Raw genomic sequence first — 24,788 nt, forward strand, 5'->3', positions numbered from 1 at the left:
ATGGATCCTGCCAGCAAATTATTTGCATGTTTCTTATACATAACAATATCATAGGAAAATGATCAACAAACAAAATAAAAAGCAAACGTAGGTTATAAAAACTTTATTTTTTTAAGGAATGCTTATAATCAACCTCTTACGAACTAATAATACTATACTCTAGTCTTCCCACTCGTGATCTTCCGTTTTATTATCGTCTTCTAACATGTTTGAGAGAACTGAGTCACCTCCTTCATCCATCCTTTTGAACAACGAAGTTAATAACTTCTTATTCAAATGGTCTGTTTGAGTTAGTTCTCTTGTGGGCTGCTCGGGAATGTTTTCAGGGTTCACAGGCGCAGTTTTGTCAGGTTCAGGCATTTTTGTTGATATTTTATCGAATATTTCGATAACAAAAATACAATAAACAAAAGGAAGACGTAGAAATTCGTCAATTTGACAACCGAAACTAGTAATCAACGTCAAATATTGTCAACATGTCACTGCGTTTTGTTCATACGATCACGATCAATCGCGATTGTGTAATTTTTTCAACCGACTTCAAAAAAAGGAGGAGGTTCTCAATTCGGCTGTATTTTTTTTTTATGTTTGTTACTCGATTTCTCAAAGACGCCTGGACCGATTTCAAAAATTCTTTTTTTATTTGAAAGGGTATGCTTGTCATTTGGTCCCATCGTCATCAGGTCAGGATCTGATGATGGAAACCCTGAGAAATCGAGGGCAACCTTCGAAAGTTGTAGGCATACTTAGGGTAAAAACTTGACATTCAGGTGCATGCCTAAAAGCACTATTCAACAGTGAAGGTTTGAAGCTGACCTGATGATGGAGACCAGAGAGGGTCGAGGGAACTCGACAACTGAATATGTAAACTACCTCGTGTTTGGGCTTATATTATTTGTATTGACGAGACCTTTGCAACAGTGCAGGTTTGGAGCTGACCTGATGATGGAGACCAGAGAAGGTCGAGGGAATTCGACAACTGAATATGTAAAATACCTCGTTTTTGGGCTTATATTCTTTGTATTGATGAGAACTTTCCACATATATGGATAGTGACAACTATTCGTGTCACTGAAAGTTGTAAATAAAAACTTTTTACAAAAAATTAAACCGACTTCGAAAACAAAAAAGTAAAAAACGAATTTTAGGTGCATCGGCCTAGAAGTCGGTGGCAAAATTAACTTAGTAACATCCATTAGACACCGACTTCTAGGCCGATGCACCTAAAATTCGTTTTTTTTTTACTTTTTAGTGTTTTTGGAAGTCGGTTTAATTTTTTTGTAAAAAAGTTTTTTATTTATATATAAATTATTTTGATCAATGGCGTAGCATTGAATTTTTACAAAATTTTAGTTCTATCAAGATTGTACTTTTGGTTATTTGCTTTACTTCTGATCACTGTAGTTAATTTTATTTTGTCTGAACATAAAGGATAACCAAAATCAAACACAAACTCATTTATTTCTGCGAATATGGGTAATGGGTACATACATCATCAGTTAAATCTAGTATTCAGATTCCATCCGTGCAAAGAAAATACAATGAATCAGACTTGCAATTGATTTAAAAATTATACAAACATGCAAAGTAAAAAGATTTAAATCGATAAAAACTTATGGCTAGTTATATGGTTAACTTTGAACGCATTTCCACATTTTTAATAATTTTGTCGCGTTCATAATTTTTTCTTGCTGTCATCCCGCAAACGTTTCAGCCAGCGACATTTTTCGTCGACTGGTGGTTAATTTGGCTAAAGAAACGCCCTGAAAAGTTAGTATTCATTTCTAAATTAGTGTTTTGCGCTAACATTTTTATAAAACGAACCGCTTATAATCCAAGTGTAACAAATGAACGAAAATTGTGTTTCAATGTCGGCTAGTGTACTGCTCTTACATAACTTGGTATCTGAGGACATAACCTGCATTTCGATCATCTGATATTTGTGTTTTACATTTCAGAGCCGTAAAAATGTTAGGACGTGCAGCACCGGGTGTCTGCCAAGTGTTGGCGGTGGCCAACCAGCAGCAGAACAGGAACATGGCTACCTTGAAAGCCATTTCCATCCGTCTGAAGTCTGTTAAGAACATTCAGAAAATTACCCAGTCCATGAAGATGGTGTCAGCCGCTAAGTGAGTGACTAGCCTTACTGTGGAGTAGGTACAAGTCAAATTTTGAAAAAGGAATACCTTCGAATCTGACAATTGTAATCAAATTATGTTCTCATGAATGGGGTTGGTGAACTTCATTGAGTGACAGTTTTTATATGGAAGTTAATGGGCTTTTTAGTTTTTTTACTGTTTTTAAGAATTATTTTATGCAGTTGTGAACTTCATTGATACTATGAAAATAGAAGATTGCCAACCACTTGTATCCTACAATGTTTTACAATAGTAAAAATCAAATGATCTATTTTGATAAGCAATTTTTTGGTCAGTGGGTTGTCTTAGGGCCTTTCAACTCATTGCAAGATGCTAAAATATATGGAGCATTTTATGGTAAAGATTTTAATTGATGTGTAGAAAACCAAATTATGTATATTTAAAATAGGCATAATACCCTTCTTTGAAGAGTAAATGACGGGTTCATTTATATCTTCGAACACAGGAAAGTGTAGTGTGAGATCCTTTCTAGCAAACTTATTCGAGGTCATTGGGGGTAAACTTTATATTAACGATATTGAAAACTCTGCCTCTTGTATGGGAACTCGGTAGAACCGCAAAACCGAAAGAGCTAGTAAAAAAGGTTTCTGTATTATCAAACTCCAAATATGAGTAAGGTTCATATTAGATAACTGCATGGTAGCAATAATGTGAATGTGTTCAGGTACACTCGTGCTGAGCGTGAGCTGAAGGCCGCTCGCCCCTACGGTGAGGGAGCTGTCCAGTTCTACGAGAGGGCCGAGGTAATACACAAAAGTATAATGAAGGTTTAAAATCTTCAATCAAGGCATGATTCCTTCAGAATTGATCATGAATAAAATCTGTTGAAGCAGTTTTGTGCCTCGTAGCTACTATGTCTTCACACACAAAGGATACAATTCCGCATACCTCTTAGAAAATTTTAGCTTCCTAATATGTATGTTTGCTAGAACAAGTAGAAAATTGTGTTTACTTTTCGCACTTTTAACTTTTTGCCTTTGAGAACATTGTAACTTTTGGACACTGAAAATCTGCTAATAATTATAAATAGGTTAACAACATATTTCTGTTTCTGTAAGGTTGCACCCCCTGCGGATGAACCAAAAGAGCTGTACATTGCCATGACCTCCGACAGGGGTAAGTTCTAATTTAATAATCTTAAAATTATAGTGCAGTTGAAACACTTTCTCTTTCCATTTTTTAATATTCATCAAGTTTGATAATGAACTTGGTGGTCTAACTGAATCAACTGACATTCATAATAGGTAACATTTTTCAAAAATGTAATTAGTTGTAATGTTTCTTAAATTTTAATCTAATCAACATACATATATTTTAAGGTATCCTTAGTACCAGCAAAGAGACTCAAATTCCTACTGACTTGCTCACCAAAGTTACTGCTACAATCTTCAAAATTTTTCGAATGTCGTAAACGGGGAGGCGTTTACTACATTTTTGGGTTTCCAATCACCAATCCTAACTTCTCCAAACTTTCAACTACAATCTCCCCAACTCCCCAGGTCTCTGCGGCGCGGTCCACACGGGTGTCTCGAAGGTGATCCGCACCCGCCTGGCGGAGCCCGGTGCTGAGAACATCAAGGTCATCTGTGTGGGAGACAAGTCCCGCGCCATCCTGCAGCGTTTGTACGGCAAGCATATCCTCAGTGTGTGCAACGAGGTGAGATTTCTGAAAATTGTGAATTAACCAATTTTTTGCAGGTTTTGTTGGGGAAATTGTGAACTCCAATGTGGTATATAAAAACGTAGCATCTCAGATACTTTATATAATTTTTTGTTACGTAAAAAGAAAGAAACCAGTATTTTAGGATCCTGCTTAGTTGGAAAAGTTTTATTTACAGTTGTTAATAACCTGTGTTTTTCATAACTAGATTTGAGAGTTTCATTATATTTACAGACAGATACAGATACCTAACAACAACCGTAATAATGGGGAGTTTTTCCGCCACTTCTTCCCAAAAACATATAGGAAGTGCTGGGTAGGCGTTTTGGGGGCTGTCTTTTGTAAATTTCTGATGTTCAAAAAGTGCTGTTTTGCAGCAATAAACGAGTTTTGATTTTGAAATTAATCTGGTATCTTCTCGCAGATCGGTCGTCTCCCCCCTACGTTCAACGACGCGTGCAAGATCGCGGGCGCCATCTTGACGTCGGACTACGAGTTCGGCTCCGGCAAGATCATCTACAACAAGTTCCGCTCCGTCGTGTCCTACCAGCAGTCCGACCTGCCGCTCTTCAGCCAGAAGGCTGTTGAGGTAAGAACGTTTTCAATTGATTGTTTTAAAAGTGCATTTATTTGACGTCACAATTCATCATGCAAAATATTTCATAACAGGCTATAATAGAGCTCTCAACTCCTTCTAGAATTCAATATTTAAAAATCTCAAAAAATGGCACTGATGTAAAATATTGATCTTTGTTCTGTCTGACACCGATCTGGAGTATCTACACTTTAAAATGAACAATTGCTTCATGTTCTCTCGTTACAATAATGTGGTCTGAGCTTTTAACTTAGATGTTTTCATACCAATGATAAAAAATTACAAGAATTTCTCCAATAATTGCAAAGATTCCATTTTAAACCGATAATAAAACGGCACCATTTTTTTCTTCATGAACCATCGAATCAATAAATTCACAAAAAAAACTATCTCAATTTCCAGAGCTCGCCTAAACTGGCGACCTACGACTCTCTGGACGCTGACGTGATCCAATCTTACATGGAGTTCTCCCTCGCCTCCATGTTGTTCTACGCTCTGAAGGAAGGCGCCTGCTCCGAGCAGTCCTCCCGCATGACGGCCATGGACAACGCCTCCAAGAACGCCGGCGAGATGATCGACAAACTGACCTTGACCTTCAACAGGACCCGTCAAGCCGTCATCACCAGGGAGCTCATTGAGATCATCTCTGGTGCCGCCGCCCTTGAATAAAAACATTCGGAGTCGTTTTGCTGAGATAACACGGTTTTGTAGTGATTTTTTGTTATATTTGCAGTGAAATTCGTTTATTATATGGAAAGATGATCCAAGTTAATAGCTAGGTAAAATATGAGAGTTATAACAAACGAATTCTACTGCAAAAAAAAAACAATTTTTTTGGGCATTTATCCGATCATGTTTTTTGACAGCTTATTTGGCGGGAAATTTGAATTTGACAGGCATAAAAAATGATCTCAACAAAACGATAGAACGAATCTGATCACATATTTATTGTATAACCGTTTCAACGTATATTTGCAATAGTTTGTACGTACAGAGCCGACATTCCCGACTGAGTGTTCTGCGTTTTGGCGGGAACTCACGCAAATATCGCTTCACTGGCTTCAACATCTCTCGCTGGGATGTGGGACACTCGCTCGATCCATTCTGATGTATTCGTGAAATATTGTTGTGTAAGGATACAGTGTGGTGGTTAGCAATAAATACTGTTTTAGAACAAATTGTTTTTATTTATTTTTCCCCGTAATATTACTTACATTTTGCACGTAAACACACGTGTCAAAATCCACCACCCGGGCAACCGATACCTCTTGGTAAGACTGGGGCCCGATTCTCCTAAGTTAATAATGTCAAAATCGAATAGAAATTGAATCGCAATAGCAGTTTTAACCATATCGGGCATTCAGCTACTAATATAAGACCAATCGTATTCCTACGACATTTGATTGGTCTGCTATTTTGGTGATTTCGGTCTATACGGTTGTTTGCTCTACAATCATATTGCAATCGTATATCGTAAGTCATTTGCAGACAAAATGATTCAATATTGAATGACAGAAAAAATTGCGGAATGCCACACACGCTTCAATCGTAATTGAGTCGAGAATGGAACTCAGTCGAATGTGAATGGTATGTCGTTTAAGTAAAATTAGGGTCCGTTCAGATAGACCGGGTCGGAGAGCATAGGCGCGCATTTTATTTCACACAGACTGGAGCCGATCGGCTGCGCGAGCATTAAAAGAGCATGCAAACGGAGCCAAATGTCAAGAAAAAATACATGATCGGAGCCGGTCGGCTCCTCTTATTATTTCACACCGAGCGCATTCGAGCACTGCCGGGGCTGCGGGTTGTTCGAAAGAGATACCGCGGCCCTGGTACATAAAAGGCCTATGACGGAACACGACGGTTTTTAGTCAGTAAGAGTCTGACACGCCCTAGCCGCTGCTAACCCACACCGGAAGGGGTCATTTGATGATTTTTGACGTCGGAAAAAAAAGCGAGCATTCTCAATGACAAAAGCAGTGCGCATGCAAAAATAAACCTTACTTCATTAATAAGTACTCAATTTTCAACGTGTTAAGAATTTGCTCTGCTTTCCGACCCGGTCTATCTGAACGGACCCTGAATAGAATCGGGCCCCTGGTTGTCAGACTGGCTTCTGACTACCCGCAACGACTACTGACTGCTAAAGATGTTGTTATATACATTGTGGGAGTCAATATAAAGGTTCATGAAAAAAAAAACAGTGAAATACTCGCTGTAAATTTTTATTCTAACTTACAATCAAAATTCAATAGCAGTCTTAACGTTAAAAATTATTCTAAAACTCGTGAGCTCGTCACAGCATGAAATAACATGATTTACTACATTTTGGTATCAACAAAAATAGGGAAATATTTACACAATAATAATGATGATTTGTGGTGTTTATGGCAGGTCCGTTGAACTTAGGATTTCGGACGTAGGTACTTTGCGATTAAAATAAAAATAGGAAACCTTTGGAGTTATAAATTACTTGTCATTCAACTTTACTCACCCGAAGTATACCATTTATTATTTAGTTCTTAGATTTTGATTATCATGAAATCACAAGTAGCTATCTTAGGACAAGTAAAGCTGGACAAGATCTGTATGACAATATTTGCCCCATACAAGATAAATCCTATTCTCATCTTGATCGCAAGGCTAAACGTAAAATAGAGGTCACATAATATTAGCCATTATTATAAGATATTAAATAAATACATTTTCAGGAATAAGATCTTTTGTTAAAGGTGCGTTTGTAAAGAGTAATAAATAATTTTATATGAGAATATAAATGTTGTGTGTATTGAAATTGAAGAATTTGTGTTCGTAAGAGCCATGGAGAACAAAATGACTAGCGGAGATGCCATAATGGAAAATCTCTTAAGAAAGAAGCGCGCCAAAATGTGGCTGTTCGGGGGACGAGGAACGTTACTGTCTCCGCCCTTATACGCCTTCTATGGATCCCGACCATTTTTAGGAATACTAAAAATCGTTTTCTCAAAAACCCGAACACCTTGGTAGCTCACCCGTAACTGATCATTTTGGTCATGCCCACCGTACGTATTTGACCTAGAAGAAGGAGCCTGATCTACCTGCATTATGGCATCCCCGCTCATCTTTCCTTACTCCAGAGCCGACATAAATACAAGAAAAAACTTGCAACAGAACATACTCCATTCGAAACATTTTTCTACTAGAGATAAACAATCTTGTCAAGACTTCTTATTTAAAAACTCACTTTTAAAGAATTAAAATGCGGCGGCTAAAAGTCAGTTTAAAGTACAGTTTACTTATTCAAGCGAATAATTATTGTAAGCAGTAGTTTATTTGCTTAATATGTATTTGTGTAAAAGTTCTAACAAGATTGTTTACATTTAGTTAAGCGTCTACATAAATGGGGTCTTTTTTGTGATTTTGTGCAATCAACATGCAAACTAAGGGTCCGTTCAAACAGACCGGCTCGGAGAGCATCGGCGCGCATTGTTCAGGCTGCGCGATCGGAGCCGCTCGGCTCCTCTTATTTCACACCGAGCGCCTTCGAGCAATCTCAATGACAAAAGAAGTGCACATCTAAAAATAAACCTTACTATAAATACTAAGTACTCAATTTTCAACGTGTTAAGAATTTGATCTTCTCTCCGAACCTGTTTGAACGGACCCTTTACCTTTATATTCCATTGAGTTGGAACAAAATATGTATATCGTTTTGCAAAAATGTTACGTTTAATTAATTCATTATACATATAATTAGCCCTTGCACATAGAGATTCTCCAATGTGCTTTTCTCAGTAGAATACACAGAATTATTCTCAATAACAAATACTTCATTTACATAATATTTCCTCATAATTAAAAATTATAATTATTGAACATAACCATGGCATGCAAAATGCTACAAAACTGACAAATTCTCAAAAAATCTCAGATCTTAGAGAAACATGGCTAAATACTAAGAAATATATTCAAACACGATAAACATTGGATAACAAGTAACTTAATATATTATAATTATTGATCTATATTAACGTTACTATATTAGTGTAGGTATTGTCTCGTTCAATTATTAAAATAACCTACTAATATATTAAAGAGGATTTTTTTTTTGTTTGTTTGTACCCAAAAAAGGCCCCGAAACTACTGAAGCGATCTGTAAAATGCTTTCACTGTTGGGGCACTACACTCTTCCCGAGTAACATAGGCCATATTTTATATGGGTACAGGCAGTAGTTCCCACGGGACGCGGGTGAAACAGCAGAAAACTATAACGATAGATTACTGTCTTCTCAATTCAATAGATAGTGGTGAGAATCTTAAAATGTTTCGTTTTAGATAGCCAACTTATCGAGGAGGGTTCTAAGGCTAGTTTTTATCCAGATGCGCGAACTATTTCCCTCGGGGCACGGGTAAACCCGGTTTCGCAAGCTAGTTTTTTATTTATGCTACTTTTAACTGACCCCAACATTACATACCTCCCTAAAAGTCGACAATACATACATATCGATATACAATTCGTGTTGTACAACACTAGTTCTCTAACGCACTCAAGTGAGCACACTAATGTATTGTAATCAGCTACACTATGTACAAGACGCCGCGACGCCTGCCAATGGATATACTATTCACACAGCCATTTAGATCTGAAAGAAAGAGAATAATAGATATAGTATTTATATTTCTGAAATAAAAACAATTTGCTGCAAAATAATGTTGAATTTAAGAATTTCAATTAATTATAACAAAATAATGATGTGTTCGTTTTGCGGTTGGTGCAAATTCGGTCCTAAAAATTGAGATTTTAATTAGTCCGCATTTTCGACTGGCCAAGAATATTAGACACGTATTTTTTTACTTTAACAAAACATTAAATATTCATTGAGATATAATGCAACAAAGATTGAGAGTGGCAGGTCGTGTACTCAGAACTGACGTTACACAAAATTAAACCGTGTTATATCTTCGTTGTTTTCTGTTGGTAAGAGAAAATAAAAAATACGTGTACATTATTTTAGGGTTATCTAAAAGACGCGGAGAGATTCAGTTAATCCACCAGCGCATTTAGTATGGGTTAATCTCTCCAGTTTTCCTCCCATGTTAGACAACATTCATGTCGCATCCTATATACACATAACCTTACATGCTATCACTCAGCTAGCGCAGGCAGTCTCTCCGGCGTACGCCACACGGCAGAAGACGTCCTCTTGAGCCGTGCTCGCTCGATGTTGGGGAAGATATCGCGCAGGTCGGGGCTGTGCACGCGGACGCTGAACAGGCGGTCCACGTGCGAGGGCTGCACCAGGCTCTGGATCGATAGCTGGGTTTTACGTGCCTGAGGAGAAAAGTTGTGTAAATGTAAGAAGAGTTAGCAAGACCTTGGTACATAAGTTAAGACTTCCTTCACCGATTTGTACAATATAATAAATCGTCATCCGAACCGTGATGGAATTATTAGATATCTAGACAAGGTTACATTTATGTGACTTACGTCCAACCACAATTACAAAAATATACATAAAAAAAATAACACAAAACGTACTGCATACGGTTCAGGGATCTTCGCCTTCCAGTATGTAAAACCAGTTAAACCGAGCCTTATAATCTTATAAAAAGCTATGCAGACTTAAGAAACATACTGTCGTAGTATGTCTACATAAAAGTAAAATTTAAAATCTCAAGGAAACCTGGACTATAAAGTCTGAAATCACCAAAACGCATCTCTTACACATGCTGATTAACGCTCGATCCTTTTCTATGGGAGCCCAGTAGTGGGATTACCAAAAGCCTGATGATGTTGACTTACTTTAGACGTACTCCACTCAGGAATGGGTCTCTCCGCGGGCTCCTCGTCCTCATCAGAGTTGAGGTACTGGAAGCCGTCCGCCATGTATACGGGAGATAGCGCTGAACCGTGCCAACCTGCTGTGCCGAGCTTTAGTGGGGTATGGGCTGTAACAATGTTAAGTTTGTTAGTGATATGTCAAAAATCAACCAAATGCAAAGGTTCCATATTATTACCTGTCAAACGTTCTTTGTATGGAACCTGAAAATATTTCTTCTATTCTAGTTTTACGAAAATATTTCTTCTATTCTAGTTTTACACACACACAACAGAAATTGGGCATGAGACTAAGGAATTGATGAAGAAGTATTGGGTTGCCCGAGTAACTGGGTTAAGGTGATCAGATTATAGGCAGTCCTTGTAAAACACTCAACTGCATCCAGTTAGAATGGAAGCTCATTCCAACATAGATGGAAAAAGGTTAGGCAAATGGTGATGGGCATGAGACAAGTGAGGACAAATTTTGGGTTTGAATTGATGTCCCCATGCAACTATTTAACTACTAAATTAAAAGCTTATAACGATAACACTTACATTTGTCTTCCATTCTTTTCATTTTCTGTTTCTCTATATACTCCTTCTGTCTCTTCTCTATTTCTTTCGCCATAAACGCCGCTTCTTTCTTCATTCTGTAACATACATCGTAATTAAGATCTCAATTAGAAATTACTATATTTTTAAACAGAAATTACTGTAGGGATTTTCTCAGAATCGAGAATTGAATTTTAGGGAGAGCTGACACACTTAACTCGACTCTCGCGATATATTTTTGTAATAAATGTGATAAAAAACGTTTTTTGAGAGGATTTATTCGAAATTTCATTACGAAACACTGATTTTAGGTCTTTTTGACCCATGTTTATGACCGTTACTGCAAGTAGGTATGCCAATGTATTTGTAAAACATTATTGTGAGGTTCTAGATGTGTTGCTGGGTAGTTTGTTGCGTCACTTCATCCCAGCAAAAACATATCGGAATTGGTAAAGGGCGTTTTAAATACACTTTTATCATACAAAAAGTGCTGTTTTGCAGCCAAGCTTGAAGAAATTATTTTGAGATTGTTTAATTTTATTTTTCAGCATATAAGACTTACGCGGCGGCCTCCTCTAGCTGCTTCCTCCTGGCGTCGTCAGCTCGGCGCTGCTCCTCCGCCAGTCTCTGCTGTCGAGCCTGCTCCTCCGCCCGTCTCCTCTCTTCTGTTTCTGCCACTTTACGTGCTAGCTCTTGCTTTTTCTGAAATTACATGTTTTTGTTTACTTTTTTAAATTGAAATTTGAAGGTGAACAAGTGTGTGAACAGAGCATTGAATGGTAAAATTACGTTTTGTGTACTACCTTATGCACTCTTCCTGTAATTTAGTATATTCCTCTTGTAAACCCCTGTATACTTCACTCATGTTCTTCTTCTACGTACTGGTTTATGTATGTACGTATTCCTTGTAGTATTTTCCCTGCATATTACCCCTATTTATTTACTCTTTATGTATTCCTTTTAATACCGTATGTATCCCTTATCTATACTGTCTTATGTAATACCCTATATATTCTATTTTCCCTGTATACCTCTCTTATGTTCTTCTACGGATTCCTTTATTTACGTACTGTTATATCTTTAAGATGGTACTAAATCGCTGACTTGCATACTTTCCTTGTATACTATTACCCCTATTTACGCCTTTTTTATATTATACGCCCATATGTACTGCGTATTGTATACTGTTTTTATGTAATACCCCTGTGCAATTCCTTATTTATCATTTCTATCATTTCTAGTATTCCTTTATAAATGTATACTCCCTATATACTTCATGTCATACGTATTTATTCATAATACTATCCAGTACATACCCGTTCGACCTCCTTGAGTCTCTCGAGTTTCCCCAGGTCAGCATGCGCCTGCTTCTCTTGCCGCTCCCTGGCGGCCGCCTCCAGCGCCGCGCGCCGTTCGCGCTCGGCCGCCTCGCGAGCTGCAGCCGCCGCTGCCATTTTCTCTTCGCGTTTTCTAGGAAAAATTGGTTGCTTTAAGAATACGTAATTATAAAAAAAATAATGAGCCCAGTTTAATAAATTGTCTCTACTTAAAAAGGGATGAATTCATAAGCTTAAAATGTGCACTATGTTTTAATCTAAGTAGGTATAGGTTATCTTAAAAACTTCAGCAGATTGTCAGATATGTTTTCAATTTTCATGTATATAATTAGGTTTAGTGAATACATAATTATACTCGAGCAACATTAGCGAAACGTCCACTACGAACCGAACTCATGCTCGAAAGTACCATTATCCATAAAAACACATTTTTTATATGGATGTCCATTAAAACACTTATTTTATTCTAGTTTTCAATATTTATGTTTAAAACTATAACTAAAATATCTACCACATAACTTTTTACCTATCACAACTCATTAAATACAGCTTAACAAACGAACACCAGTCTGATGCCAGAAATCTAAAAACAAGAGACCTGTAACCAACTTTTTTTTATATTCTCATACAATGATACTAACTTCTTCTGCAACTCCCTCTTAGCCTCCAGCATGGCTTCCTTCTTCTTCCTTGCATCCTCTCTCTCGCGCTTCAGCTCCTCCGCGGCGCGGGAGATGCCGCTCAGCTTCGACGTGGATGACGGAATCATAGTCTTGGTCGATGTCACTATGTTGGCTCTAGGTTTCGTGGCTGAACTTGATATCTGTGGGGTAAATATTAATGTTGAGTGAAGTTTAATTTTGCTATTTTTTGGCTCACATCGAACATTGGTGGGCCAACATTGACACCCAGTGGATACCATAAGACAGCCACCATAGACGAGGTTCCCAGAAAAGATGACGGGACGACCTGGACACCTACAAACCTGATTGGTGGGAACAATCGAAGGATCGAGAGATGTGGAGACAAAGGGAGAGGCCTTTGCCCAGCAGTGGGACAGTTAGGGTCAAGAGAAAGTGAAGTTTATATTGCAAAGTACAAATTGACAGAATGGTTGGCTAGCTTTGTAAAAGTACGAGCTGTTTCCAGTAACACACTTAGTAAGTACCAAGCAGAATCTAGTTAGGAATAGGTAAGAAGCTAGCTAGGAAACGATAAAAGGAATTTGTGAAGCGAATAAGTGCTTATTTAATTAGCCTAATTTCTATAAACATATTTAATTATTCCTTTGAATACTTGTAAAATATGCTATTTTAGTAGGTTATGGTATGTACCTGTGGTGGTTTCCCATTGAAGATCATACTGTTCATCTTGGTGAGAGTTTCAGCAGATAGTACTGGTTTCACTATCTTGTCGGGGGGAGTGTGGGTCTCTGGTTCTTCCTCCTGATCATTTTGTTTTATTAAATAAAAATATCAATAAACACAACTAACATCAATTAAAGAAAGGCCTGCTTTAATAAAAAAAACGTCATCTAAATCGGTTAATCCATTAAGAGTAGTGATATACATAGAAAGACTTGTAACACCTCTCTTTTCAAGTTTTAAGTTCTGAACGAACTACAAAAAATTTAAGAATGTATATTACCTTTTTAGCCATTGCTCTTGTTTTCGTCCTGGTAACTCTGGAAGCTAATTCTTCGAATTGTTGCACTTTCTCTTTTACTGCAGATCTGTTAAATGAGAAGATAATTATAATATAAAAGAGTGCTTCAGCGAATGCATGAAAGCAAGGCAGCATACATATTATATCTCACGAAAGCGAATGAGCTGTTACTTGTGAGATGACGGCAGATAGAAGAGTATGGAGGAGGACGGCAGGAGACGACCACAAATAAAATTGGGATAAATGTACATGCAAACTGCGTTTGTATGACTGTGACTCTGCCATTACTGAATGCTTCCGAGCTTACGCAAGCAGTATTTGCATGAGGAATTTGAAATGTTTTTTATTCATACCACTCTTTTAAAGAATTTCTTAGATTCGCCATCCTTTATGTAAAAATTACTATTCCACATGTTAAATATTTTTTTAATATAAAAGAACTTACGTGGGCTGTATTATCGGCGGCGCTTGTTTGGGCGGCGTGTGAATTTCCTGCGAGTCGTCGTCATCCGTCAGTAACGAGTTATCATCTGTTAAATTCACTGGTTTGGGGTCTGAAACAAAACATTAATATCTTTACTTTTTCTTTGTAATAATAAGTTAGCTTTTTCTATTAGCGGTTTCACTCGTGTCATGTGAGAACTTACGTAGGTATGTTAGTAGGAAACTTAATATCTATAAATATTATCTACGTGTCGGTATACTTTTGGCGTGGTGTCATTTGCTACATTTGTTAGGTACTAAGTTTGGATCGGATTTATGATTGAATCAAAAGAGGAAAAAACAGTTTAAATTTTTACCTTTATCAAGTACAACGGTAGCATCCATGATAGCGTTTTGTGGCTTTTCTATCACCATAGTTTCTCTGCTCGCTGCTTCTATCACTACAGTTTCGTTCATATTGCGCTAGAATATTAATAAAAATTCAAAATATTAGTTTTATCTAATAATAACATAACTCTTTACTCTTTACATTACCCTATACTCTTAACATACTGGAACTACTAAAATATAATTAAAAATGGCTGATAAAGAATAGATGGCTTTCATCAAGTCTAAAGCAAATAAATTGAAATGTAAATTTTAAATATATTTTTTATAAATCACACATGTATATTTTATGTAAATCAAAACAAATTCAAGAAATCGTGCTTCGTTAGTTATTTTGTTAACTACATTATAACTAAAGACTTTTCAAATACTTTTAACAATCATTTATCACTATAAAATACCCAAAAAAGTATTTTTTTAAATCCCACTTACCACATTCTTAGGCGTAAGAGGTGCATGACTATAAACACCATTTGGTATAACAACAGTTTTATCCATATCCCCTATATTTCCCACTTTCATAGTTTCCGCATCAGTTTCATCTAAATTCAGCCTTGTGACCTCAACGATAGGGTTCTTTTTGCCTTTCTTAGTAATTTCCTTTTGTAATATAGGGGAAGAAACATCGTGGTTTGATAGTCTTTCTTCTTTTGGTGAAATTGTGGGTGGTGGGGCGATTTCTGTAGGCTTTTCCTCTGGTTTCTCTTCTTGTTTTTCTCTGTAAATATAGGAATAAATGACTATATTTATGTTCTTACAATATAGTAAGTCTAATCTAAAGGAATAATATTAAAGAGCTGCAGAGTTTGTTTGTTTCCTTGGACACGCTGATCTCAGGAACTATAGTTATCGGCACGAATCTTGAGCTCTGACCTTCACTTGCGCAGAAGTAATTTATTGGGTCCCTTTTGTGGTATGAAGTGAGGCGCGGGGGCGGGCTAAAGCGGTGATTGGCCCGCAGCGCATCGCGTCATAGCCGTCACTCGGGATTGGTTCTTTGCTAATAAATCACTTCTGCGCAGATGTAGGTCAGAGCTCAAGATTCGTGCCGATAACTATAAGTCTAATCTAAAGGAATAATATTAAAGAGCTGCAGAGTTTGTTTGTTTCCTTGGATATGCTGATCTCAGGAACTACTGACTAACTACTCTATAAGCAAGAGGATTATTTATATCCAGGTTAAATAGTTTCCTACTGGACGGGATTGAAATCGCTGGAGGAATATACTTCCAGAAGTTAGGGATTTCAAGCAACAAACTTTTAGCTTTATAATATTAGTAAAAATTATAAATACTTACGCAGCTTTCTGTCCTCGTCTTGTTCTCTTGGGCCGTGGTTTTTCAGCCGGTGAAGCTACAACAGAAATAATATTATTTGTTTATAAATTACTGAGGAATTCAATAAAATAAAATTTTATTTATGTTTGTACATACCTGGGGCACTTTCTTGTGCTGCGGCCACTTTCTCTGGTTCCGGCGTCTCTGATACTTTCTGTTTATTAAATAATTACATATTATTTTAATGATAATTGAACTTGAAACAACTTGAACTGAAAACAGTATAAAGTCCTTATGGGATTGAATTGAAAAATTTCTTCTTTTTGGGAAATCTGTAAAAATGTGTTCGTAACCTTGGGACTATAGAAGGAGATGAAGAATATCTTGTGACAAAACTAAAGACAGTTTAAATTGCTTTAAATTACATTTTCATTGCTTCTTACTCCTTTAAATATATTGTACTTATGTAAAAAAATAAGTTTCATTTACTCCCTCTTCTAAATGTTCTATTGGTGTAGTATAACTTATTGTATTTGTATGTTACCTTCTTAGCCCGTGTCCGCTTGGGGCGGGCGTCGGGCGGCGGCAGGTCGTCGGCGTCGAGCTGTCGCGTCGAGCGGGAGCTGGCGCGAGTCGACCGCGTCGATGCCACTATACAAGTTATACGGTGTTTATTCATACGAAAATACTTAAATTTTTCAGTGTTCATTATAATAAAGAAAGGAATGAAGTGTTAACCCAACAGCCTGAAGTAAGCAAAAACATGTATCTGAGGGGATTCTTCTTAGAACATTTTTGTGGGTCACTGCTGTCTATAAATCTATACTATAATAAAGATACATATTTTTTTGTTAATTTGTTTATTTGAACCCAAACTCTCTGAAACTACGAAATGAATTTGAAAAAATCTTTCAATTTCGGAAAGCTACATTCGCGTCAATCACGGGCGGTATATTTATCACGGACGCAGGTGAAACGGCCAGTCTTGAATAAACTTATACAGGAATGAATTTTAAGCAGTGCGCAAAAAAGTGGTGGTCCAGAATCGTTAACAGAACATATCTGCAACATCAGTAAAAAAAATTTTTTCATTCTTTTGTCCGCCCTAAAATCAGCAACATATAATATGGATACCAACTATTCTTACGCGCGCCGAGCGGAGCTCCGTCAGTAAACCGGTTTCGCGTTGCCGCCGTGCATACTATGACGACTGTGACTGTGTGCGTTCGCGCAGCGGAATGTTGTTGAATTTAAAGATTTTAATTATGCAGATAATTAGTGTAAGACGTCCTATAATTGTGTATGATAAATAAAAATTTGTGTATGCAGCCATTGTGGAGAAATTCACCAAAAACAAATTCCGCTGGGCGAACGTTGGCGAACGTTGTCCTGGCGGAACTTTATCCATAGACTTTACAAGAAAGAGATGTGTCCGAAAATTGTGTATTTGTGTATAATTGATTATGTATGAATGAAATCAGTGCATGCGGAGAAATTCAAGTTTCGCGAACGTTTGCCATTAGCTAGTTTTCATATATAGCGCTTACATAGAGAGCTGTACATACGTTGTTTTGAATTTGTTTATATTTGTTTAAAAAACAGATTTAGAAAAAGTCGTAGGGTTTAAAAGATAAAAATATAAACGTAAAATACACTTATTAGGTCTTAGTTCTTAAAGTATGCAGTTTGGGGTCTAGATTTTCACGTTTACACAAACCTTGTAAGTGTCTCCAACATGTTGCCAAGTATCAATGATGTTCCGTTAGTAATTAAAAGTTATAGGATATTTTAACAGATCACTGTTTACAAAGCAGTCGAATATCACGACGTTCTAAAGGAATTGCATGGTAAAATGTATGCCAATAATTAGTTTAATCATTCAACTATTCACTTGCAAAATTTCATGTCATTAAATTCAGTAATTAAAGAAAGACAATTATAATAATGACGGAGCATCGAAACCCTACATAATCCGACCAAGTTCGGATAGCTACAAAAAAACGGCCCTGCCATATGTCTAAGCAACGTTCTTAACTTGGTAGGTTAGTATTTATTAAAATGGAACAGTTGCGTACACAAGCGTTAGGAAAAAATAAAACAATTGTATTTCTTGATTGAATTTTTTTTTTAATAATAATGCCACTATCTACGATAAAAATAAATCTTCAATTAACAAGTACTTCTATTATTTCTGCTATTTAAATATCCGTGTACAAAAATATTTTTATTATTATTACTTACATAAATTACTTGACTACGTGATTAAAAATAACGTTAATAAACGTTACGTATTTTAACTAAAATGTCGTAGATAGTGGCATTATTATTAAAAAAATATTTTTCATTGAAGAAATGCAATTGTTTTATTTTTTCCTAACGCTTGTGTACGCAACTGTACCATATTAATAAATATACTAACCTTCCAAGTTAAGAACGTTGCTTAGACATATGGCACGGCCGCTTTTTTGTAGCTATCCGAACTTGGTCGGATTATGTAGGGTTTCGATGCTTCGTCAGTATTATAATTGTCTTTCTTTAATTACTGAATTAAATGACATGAAATTTTGCAAGTGAATAGTTGAATGATTAAACTAATTATTGGCATACATTTTACCATGCAATTCCTTTAGAACGTCGTGATATTCGACTGCTTTGTAAACAGTGATCTGTTCATGGTAAAATATCCTATAACTTTTTAATTACTAACGGAACATCATTGATACTTGGCAACATGTTGGAGACACTTACAAGGTTTGTGTAAACGTGAAAATCTAGACCCCAAACTGCATACTTTAAGAACTAAGACCTAATAAGTGTATTTTACGTTTATATTTTTATCTTTAAACCCTACGACTTTTTCTAAATCTGTTTTTTAAACAAATATAAACAAATTCAAAACAACGTATGTAAAAATCTACAGCTCTCTATGTAAGCGCTATATATGAAAACTAGCTAATGGCCAAACGTTCGCGTAGCGGAAACTTGAATTTCTCCGAAGTTTATGCATGCACTGATTTCATTCATACATAATCAATTATACACAAATACACACTAATTTTCGGACACATCTCTTTTCTTGTAAAGTCTATGGATTAAAAAAAGTTCCGCCAGGACAACGTTCGCCAACGTTCGCCCAGCGGAATTTGTTTTTGGTGAATTTCTCCACAATGGCTGCATACACAAATTTTTATTTACCATACACAATTATAGGACGTCTTACACTAATTATCTGCATAATTAAAATCTTTAAATTCAACAACATTCCGCTGCGCGAACGCACACACTGTGACTATCAGTTACAAAATAAACAACTTTCGATATCAATAACTTTTCTTTTTTGTACTAAAACACTACAAAATAAAAATATACGTATCTATAAAACTTATTTAACTATAAGTTGCCTAAGCTTGCGCACTGGATAAAATTCATTCCTGTATAATACTAACAATCGACTAGATAAACTCACCGGGAGGTGCTGCATTATCGTTGGTCTGCTTCCTGCTCCGAGTGCTCCTCTTCTTGCCTGCAGACTCCTCAGCGCTGTCATCCGCCTTCTCTTTGGCAGCTGCTTTACGTGGCCCTGAGTATACAGAGTTACATATTTAAAAGGTATATTATAGAGAGCATCATCAGCCTATCGCAGTCCACTGCTGGACATAGGCCTCTCCAAGTGCACGCCACTGAGATCGATTTTCGGCTTCTCGCATCCAGCTCCTGCCAGCCGTCTTGCGCAAGTCATCACTCCACCGTGCCTGAGGACGTCCTACACTACGTTTGCCGAGGCGCGGTCTCCACTCTTGAACTCGTTTACCCCAAACGTCGTGTTTTTTATTCTATTGCTCTCTAAATTTCCATCAGGATGCTTGAATAAATAGTTAATTAGTTTATTTATTAATCACTCTCTTATAAAAACTTACGGGGCACAGGCATGGCTGGTGGAGGCATAGCAAGATCATCAACTTCCTTCTTAACTAATATCTCAGCTTCAAGAGGCAAAGTTTCTGCATCCATTGGTTCTGGTGGTAGTGAGATCTTCTCTTGTTTGACTGAAAAAAAAAAATAGGTTGTAGATTCTTTTCTAGAATTTATTTGGGTAATAGTTTGCTCAAGTTTGAGAGAAACCATAGGATTGTTGGAATCATCTGAAAACTTAAAATGGAGGGAAAGCGAGTTTAGTTTCTATAAAGGCGAAAGTTTGGGTGTGTGTTTGTTACTCCATCAAGCGCAAATAGCTGAATGGATTTTGAAGAATCTTGGCAGTAACATTCCTTAATACCTATACCTACACTAGAGAAATATACTTTTCATCAAGGTACAAAAAGGTCCCTTATCCCAGTTGTTATCACCGGCGAAAGTATCTGTCTGTCACGCTTTCATGTCTGAACCAATGAACAGATTTTAATAAGATTTGGTAGAGACCTTGACAAAAGAACATAGGATGTTTTTTATCCCGGACTTTGAAGAGTTCTCTTGGAAACGCGATATAACCGAACTCACCGCGGGCGGAAGCTAGTATTGTATACTTAAATATGCAGAATATTCATAGATAAACGAACATACTTTGTATATTGAGCAGCGGTTCAGAGTTTTCCTTGTCATCTTCTTTACGCCGTCGACCTTTTGATGTCTTCTCTGTATCCTCTCGACGGAGCTTTGCCGATAAGTTTACGTTCACCTATAAGAACGTTATAGCATTAATAGGGCTACACCTATAGGAGAGTTGAAGCATTAATGGGCTGCGGGAATTTTCGAAAGAGTTACCGCGACCCTGGTATATATAAGGCCTACGACGGAACACGACGGTTTTTAGTCAGAGTTTAGAGAGTCAGTAAGAGTCTGACACTCCCTCACGGCTGCTAACCCACAGCGGGAAGGGTCACATCGTTAAAAAAAAGGTAAGCATAAATAGGCTAAGGCCGGCTCCACACGTTGGCCCCAACGCTCGTTCCAACGTTGGACCGAAAAGTCGGTGAGGCGTCCACACGTTGGCGCATAACTTAGTTCTGTCCCGTCAGGGCCAATGTAAAGATGTCCGATACGGAAATCGAAACTGCTCTCAGCGCGTTTGTAGTGATGAGTGCAAATTTATATTTGTTACAGAGAAAAAAATAAAAAACCACGTCAAAGAAGATGGTGGATGACGACACATCATAAAACACGGAATCGTCCATGCCGGTGGCGATTTGCTTGACGAGGAAGCCATTTTTACTCGACGTACGCACTCGCTGCGTGTTGTGGCAGAAATGAGCAAAGCGCCAACGTGTGGACGGATCGCCAACGTTGGCGCGCAGATTCCTTTGATGAAACCGACACGAGACGGCCAACTACCAACGCTCGCCCCAACGTTGGGACGAATGCCATTTTCTAGATCCACACGTTGGACGAATAGCGTTGGAACGAACGTTGGGGCCAACGTGTGGAGCCGGCGTAACTACATATATGAAATTTATGACATGATTGGCCAATCAATCAATCTGTGTAGCCTATAACAATCTACTGCTAAACATGAGCTGCTTCTAGGACAACCATAAATTGATAATTGCCTGAAGAACTCAATTGAATCTTTCACCAGTTTTCACATATGAATTGAACAGCTATTTTAATCAGTAGGCTGCAACATAATATTATCAGAATAAAGATTTTATGAGTTCCATGTCAATAACACATTTTTAATTTTGACAATTTTTTATGTATTTATATCAAATACATACAAGTTGTCTCATAGGAAATTTGAAGAAATGGGGAACCCTTTTTTGGATACAAATGCATATGGATTGTTTTAAAAATATTGCTATATTACCTGGCCTGAAAAATACGTTACTAGTGGTATGATAGCTACAATGGTATGTAATAATAATTAAATAATTTAGTAAAAGAGCTTACTCCAAAAGACATTTGGTATCTAAAGAGCTGGTGAACTATGATGAATGACTACCTGTTTACTAATAATACTCTGTGCCTTAACAGAAGCGTTGCGTTTCTGTCTCTTATCCTGTTCGGGGCTCAACATGTCGTCCACTTCATGTTTGCTGCGTTTCTTAGAAGCTCGTTGAGGCTTCTCTGGGTTACTTTCCGAGGAGCTACGTCCCGCTGTGAGGTCGGTGGTAGATTTTGTGCTGGATCTGCGTTTTGTGTTGTCGGTGTCCAATGATTTTGTTGATTCGTCTAGAATTTTTAAAGTTTTTTCTTAGATTGTGTTATAGAATGTTCGAGGATACCATTTATTATTAATCTATACTAATATTATAAAGCTGAAGAGTTTGTTTGTTTGTTTGAACGCGCTAATCTCAGGAACTACTGGTCCGATTTGAAAATTTCTTTCATTCAGCCCATTTATTGAGGAAGGCTATAGGCTACTTTTTATCCCGGTACAGGAAGTAGTTCCCACGGGATGCGAGTGAAACTGCTGGTAGTTAGGCTAGTGTAGAATAAATGATGTTTATAAGTATTACCCCTTCTTAATTTAGCCAACTACGGTTAAAAATTCTTATCACTGATTTATTTGTTTGTCCAACAATACCTCATAAATGCATCTGCTGAGACCAGTCAAAAGGGATCTATTCACAAAATGTATGACCAAGAGGTCAATTAAATATCCATTGCATAATAGAGAAGAAAAAAACCTAACATGATATCACTTAAACATTTAACTTAACAAAAATTTTACTCAAAACAGTAATTAACATTATAGATAATGTAAATAATCCATAAATGTGTACAATTCTCAATTTATAAGTAGTTTAATTACTCTCTTTAAATGTAAGTTTGTTGTTCAAGGGCTGACATACAAATTGTAAGTTGATGTTGTTTTAACCTAGGTAAAGTTAAAGGACAGCCTTTTACCCAGATAATTTACATACACCTGATTGTGTACAAAAAATTCTAAGCATGCAATATTGGAAAGATCTTTTAAGTGGGGCATTGCTTTATAAAACACTATTTATCCTCATATTCATTATACTTGGGTTACATGTACTCAATAGATAACATCCAGAACACAGTGTAACAAAAATCTAATAAGTATGAAAGACAACTGAATGTAAATAATGTAGCTACGCTTTACATCTCTTACAAAGCGATTTGCTCCTAAAGTTTGATGAAGCGACAACTTTTGAGGCTATTATTACCAGGAAATGTGACTTCATGGGACATTAACAGCACTTTACAACATTGTACATATAAAGTAGACTTTAAATTATTGTTGGAACCTTTACCTTCATCCTCGTGAACGGTCGTCATAGGGGTAATATCTTTAGATGCTTTCTCCCGCGCCTTTCTCCGTCCATTATGAAATTCCTCTTCGAATTTAGCAAGAGAATCGAACGCGGCCTGTAAATCACAACATTTATAACTTTCACACTGTATCACGCACTAATCAACAGAAACAACACACTTCAGATGTAGAAATAACAATAAACACATTAATGAATTCGATTTGAAGGTAACAGATTCCTAGTAGCACTATAACCACTTTTTATCTATAAACGCTTATTACCTGTAAGTCATTATTAAAGTTTTTTACAATATCGTCAGATATTGCATTGATTTTTGTCATCAATTCGTTAAAAATAGACATAACTGTGATATAAACTCCACTTTTCGAAAAGTTTAGTTAATTTGACAAACGCCATAAAACACTACACGATCGAAAACCGTTTGAAATTGAAAAGACGGGTGGCCAACATTCCGGAAAAAACACTCAGCAGCCGTTGCGTTGCGTTCGGATACACTAAAATTATAGTATTTTATTGTGACAATGTTTTTTAAGTTTTTATTTTATTTTCTTTATTTAAATTATGTGTATATTTCGAACATAATATCAAAATATTCTCGTAGAAGATCTAAAAAGATTTAGTTATACATTTTTAATAAATCTAAATACACATTGTTACAAGGGTTACCAGTCCGTCAGCTATGCTATGCTACGGTTAGAAATACGAACTATACTGCAACATTGACATATAGCTCGATGTACTGCAATGACCTTCATTAAATCGGTAACATTTAACAACGCCTTTTATCAGGCAGTAAAAGTTTCCGAAAACTTTATCAAAGTGTTGTTGAAAAGCACTTCAACAACACTTTGATAAAGTTTTCGGAATGTAGAAAAAAAGTTTTACTGAGATGATCTTAAAATATTTCCACTTTCATTAGTTTTATTTTGTAAACTACAACAATTGGCCCAATGAGGGTTTTCTAAAATGGCAATCCACGAGGTGGCAGCACCGAGTCGTCAGGTCCAGATAACTGTCAAAGTGCTTATCTTTACTATGAATAGTGAACGATTTTAGTGTTTTTTTTATTTTATAATTAAAGCACTGCATTATTGTTTTACTATTGCGGTCGAGTAAATAAAAAAAACTAAATCATATTGTGTTAACAAATTTTTCAACAAGCTTTTCCTTAGTACCAGTGACTTTTGCACCCTCTCTCTTAGCTCAATTTTTAGTTCGGAAACCTTATTCTGACCGTAGTCCATAATAAAATCAATAACACTTCCAATATAACAGAATTTCAATAAACAATAAGTTCGGCACCTACAATGAGGGTTTTCTAAAATGGCGTCCACCAGGTGGCGCACTGAGTCGTCAGGTCCAGGTAACTGTCAAAGTGCTTATCTTTACTATGAATAGTGAACGATTTTAGTGGTTTTTTTATTTTATAATTAAAGCACTGCATTATTGTTTTACTATTGAGGTTGAGTAAATAAAAAAAACTAAATCATATTGTGTTAACAAATTTTTCAACTACCAGTGACTTTTGCACCCTCTCTCTTAGCTCAATTTTTAGTTCGGAAACCTTATTCTGACCGTAGTCCATAATAAAATCAATAACACTTCCAATATAACAGAATTTCAATAAACAATAAGTTCGGCACCTACAATTCCATACTATTTGACAGCTGTTTGGAC

The 24,788-nt window shown here is 36.7% G+C and overlaps 2 protein-coding genes across 2 annotated transcripts; one reads left to right on the forward strand and one right to left on the reverse strand.

Annotated features, from left to right (window-relative positions):
* Positions 1-1,613: 1,613 nt before the first annotated feature.
* On the forward strand, positions 1,614-5,592 carry LOC135118639 (ATP synthase subunit gamma, mitochondrial-like). The gene is made up of 7 exons (XM_064041189.1): positions 1,614-1,770; positions 1,959-2,129; positions 2,824-2,902; positions 3,218-3,275; positions 3,659-3,816; positions 4,244-4,408; positions 4,817-5,592. The coding sequence occupies exons 2-7, from the start codon at positions 1,969-1,971 to the stop codon at positions 5,081-5,083; spliced, it is 888 nt and encodes a 295-aa protein (XP_063897259.1). The 5' UTR covers positions 1,614-1,770; positions 1,959-1,968; the 3' UTR covers positions 5,084-5,592.
* A 1,031-nt stretch (positions 5,593-6,623) lies between these two features.
* LOC110382107 (inner centromere protein A) lies at positions 6,624-23,551 on the reverse strand. Its single transcript, XM_064041213.1, has 21 exons — positions 23,372-23,551; positions 23,091-23,205; positions 21,812-22,041; positions 20,437-20,551; positions 19,794-19,922; positions 19,343-19,456; positions 16,421-16,527; positions 16,033-16,090; positions 15,898-15,952; positions 15,032-15,317; positions 14,569-14,674; positions 14,214-14,322; positions 13,751-13,835; positions 13,438-13,548; positions 12,745-12,926; positions 12,083-12,236; positions 11,329-11,468; positions 10,770-10,864; positions 10,197-10,342; positions 9,534-9,725; positions 6,624-9,036 (listed from the first exon to the last, which is right to left on the reverse strand). Exons 1-20 carry the CDS (start codon positions 23,450-23,452, stop codon positions 9,540-9,542), a joined length of 2,604 nt encoding a protein of 867 aa, XP_063897283.1. The 5' UTR covers positions 23,453-23,551; the 3' UTR covers positions 6,624-9,036; positions 9,534-9,539.
* Between the last annotated feature and the right edge of the window lie 1,237 nt (positions 23,552-24,788).

The sequence above is a fragment of the Helicoverpa armigera genome, chromosome 24 (genome assembly GCF_030705265.1).
Source record: "Helicoverpa armigera isolate CAAS_96S chromosome 24, ASM3070526v1, whole genome shotgun sequence".
Classification (NCBI taxonomy): Eukaryota; Metazoa; Arthropoda; class Insecta; order Lepidoptera; family Noctuidae; genus Helicoverpa; species Helicoverpa armigera.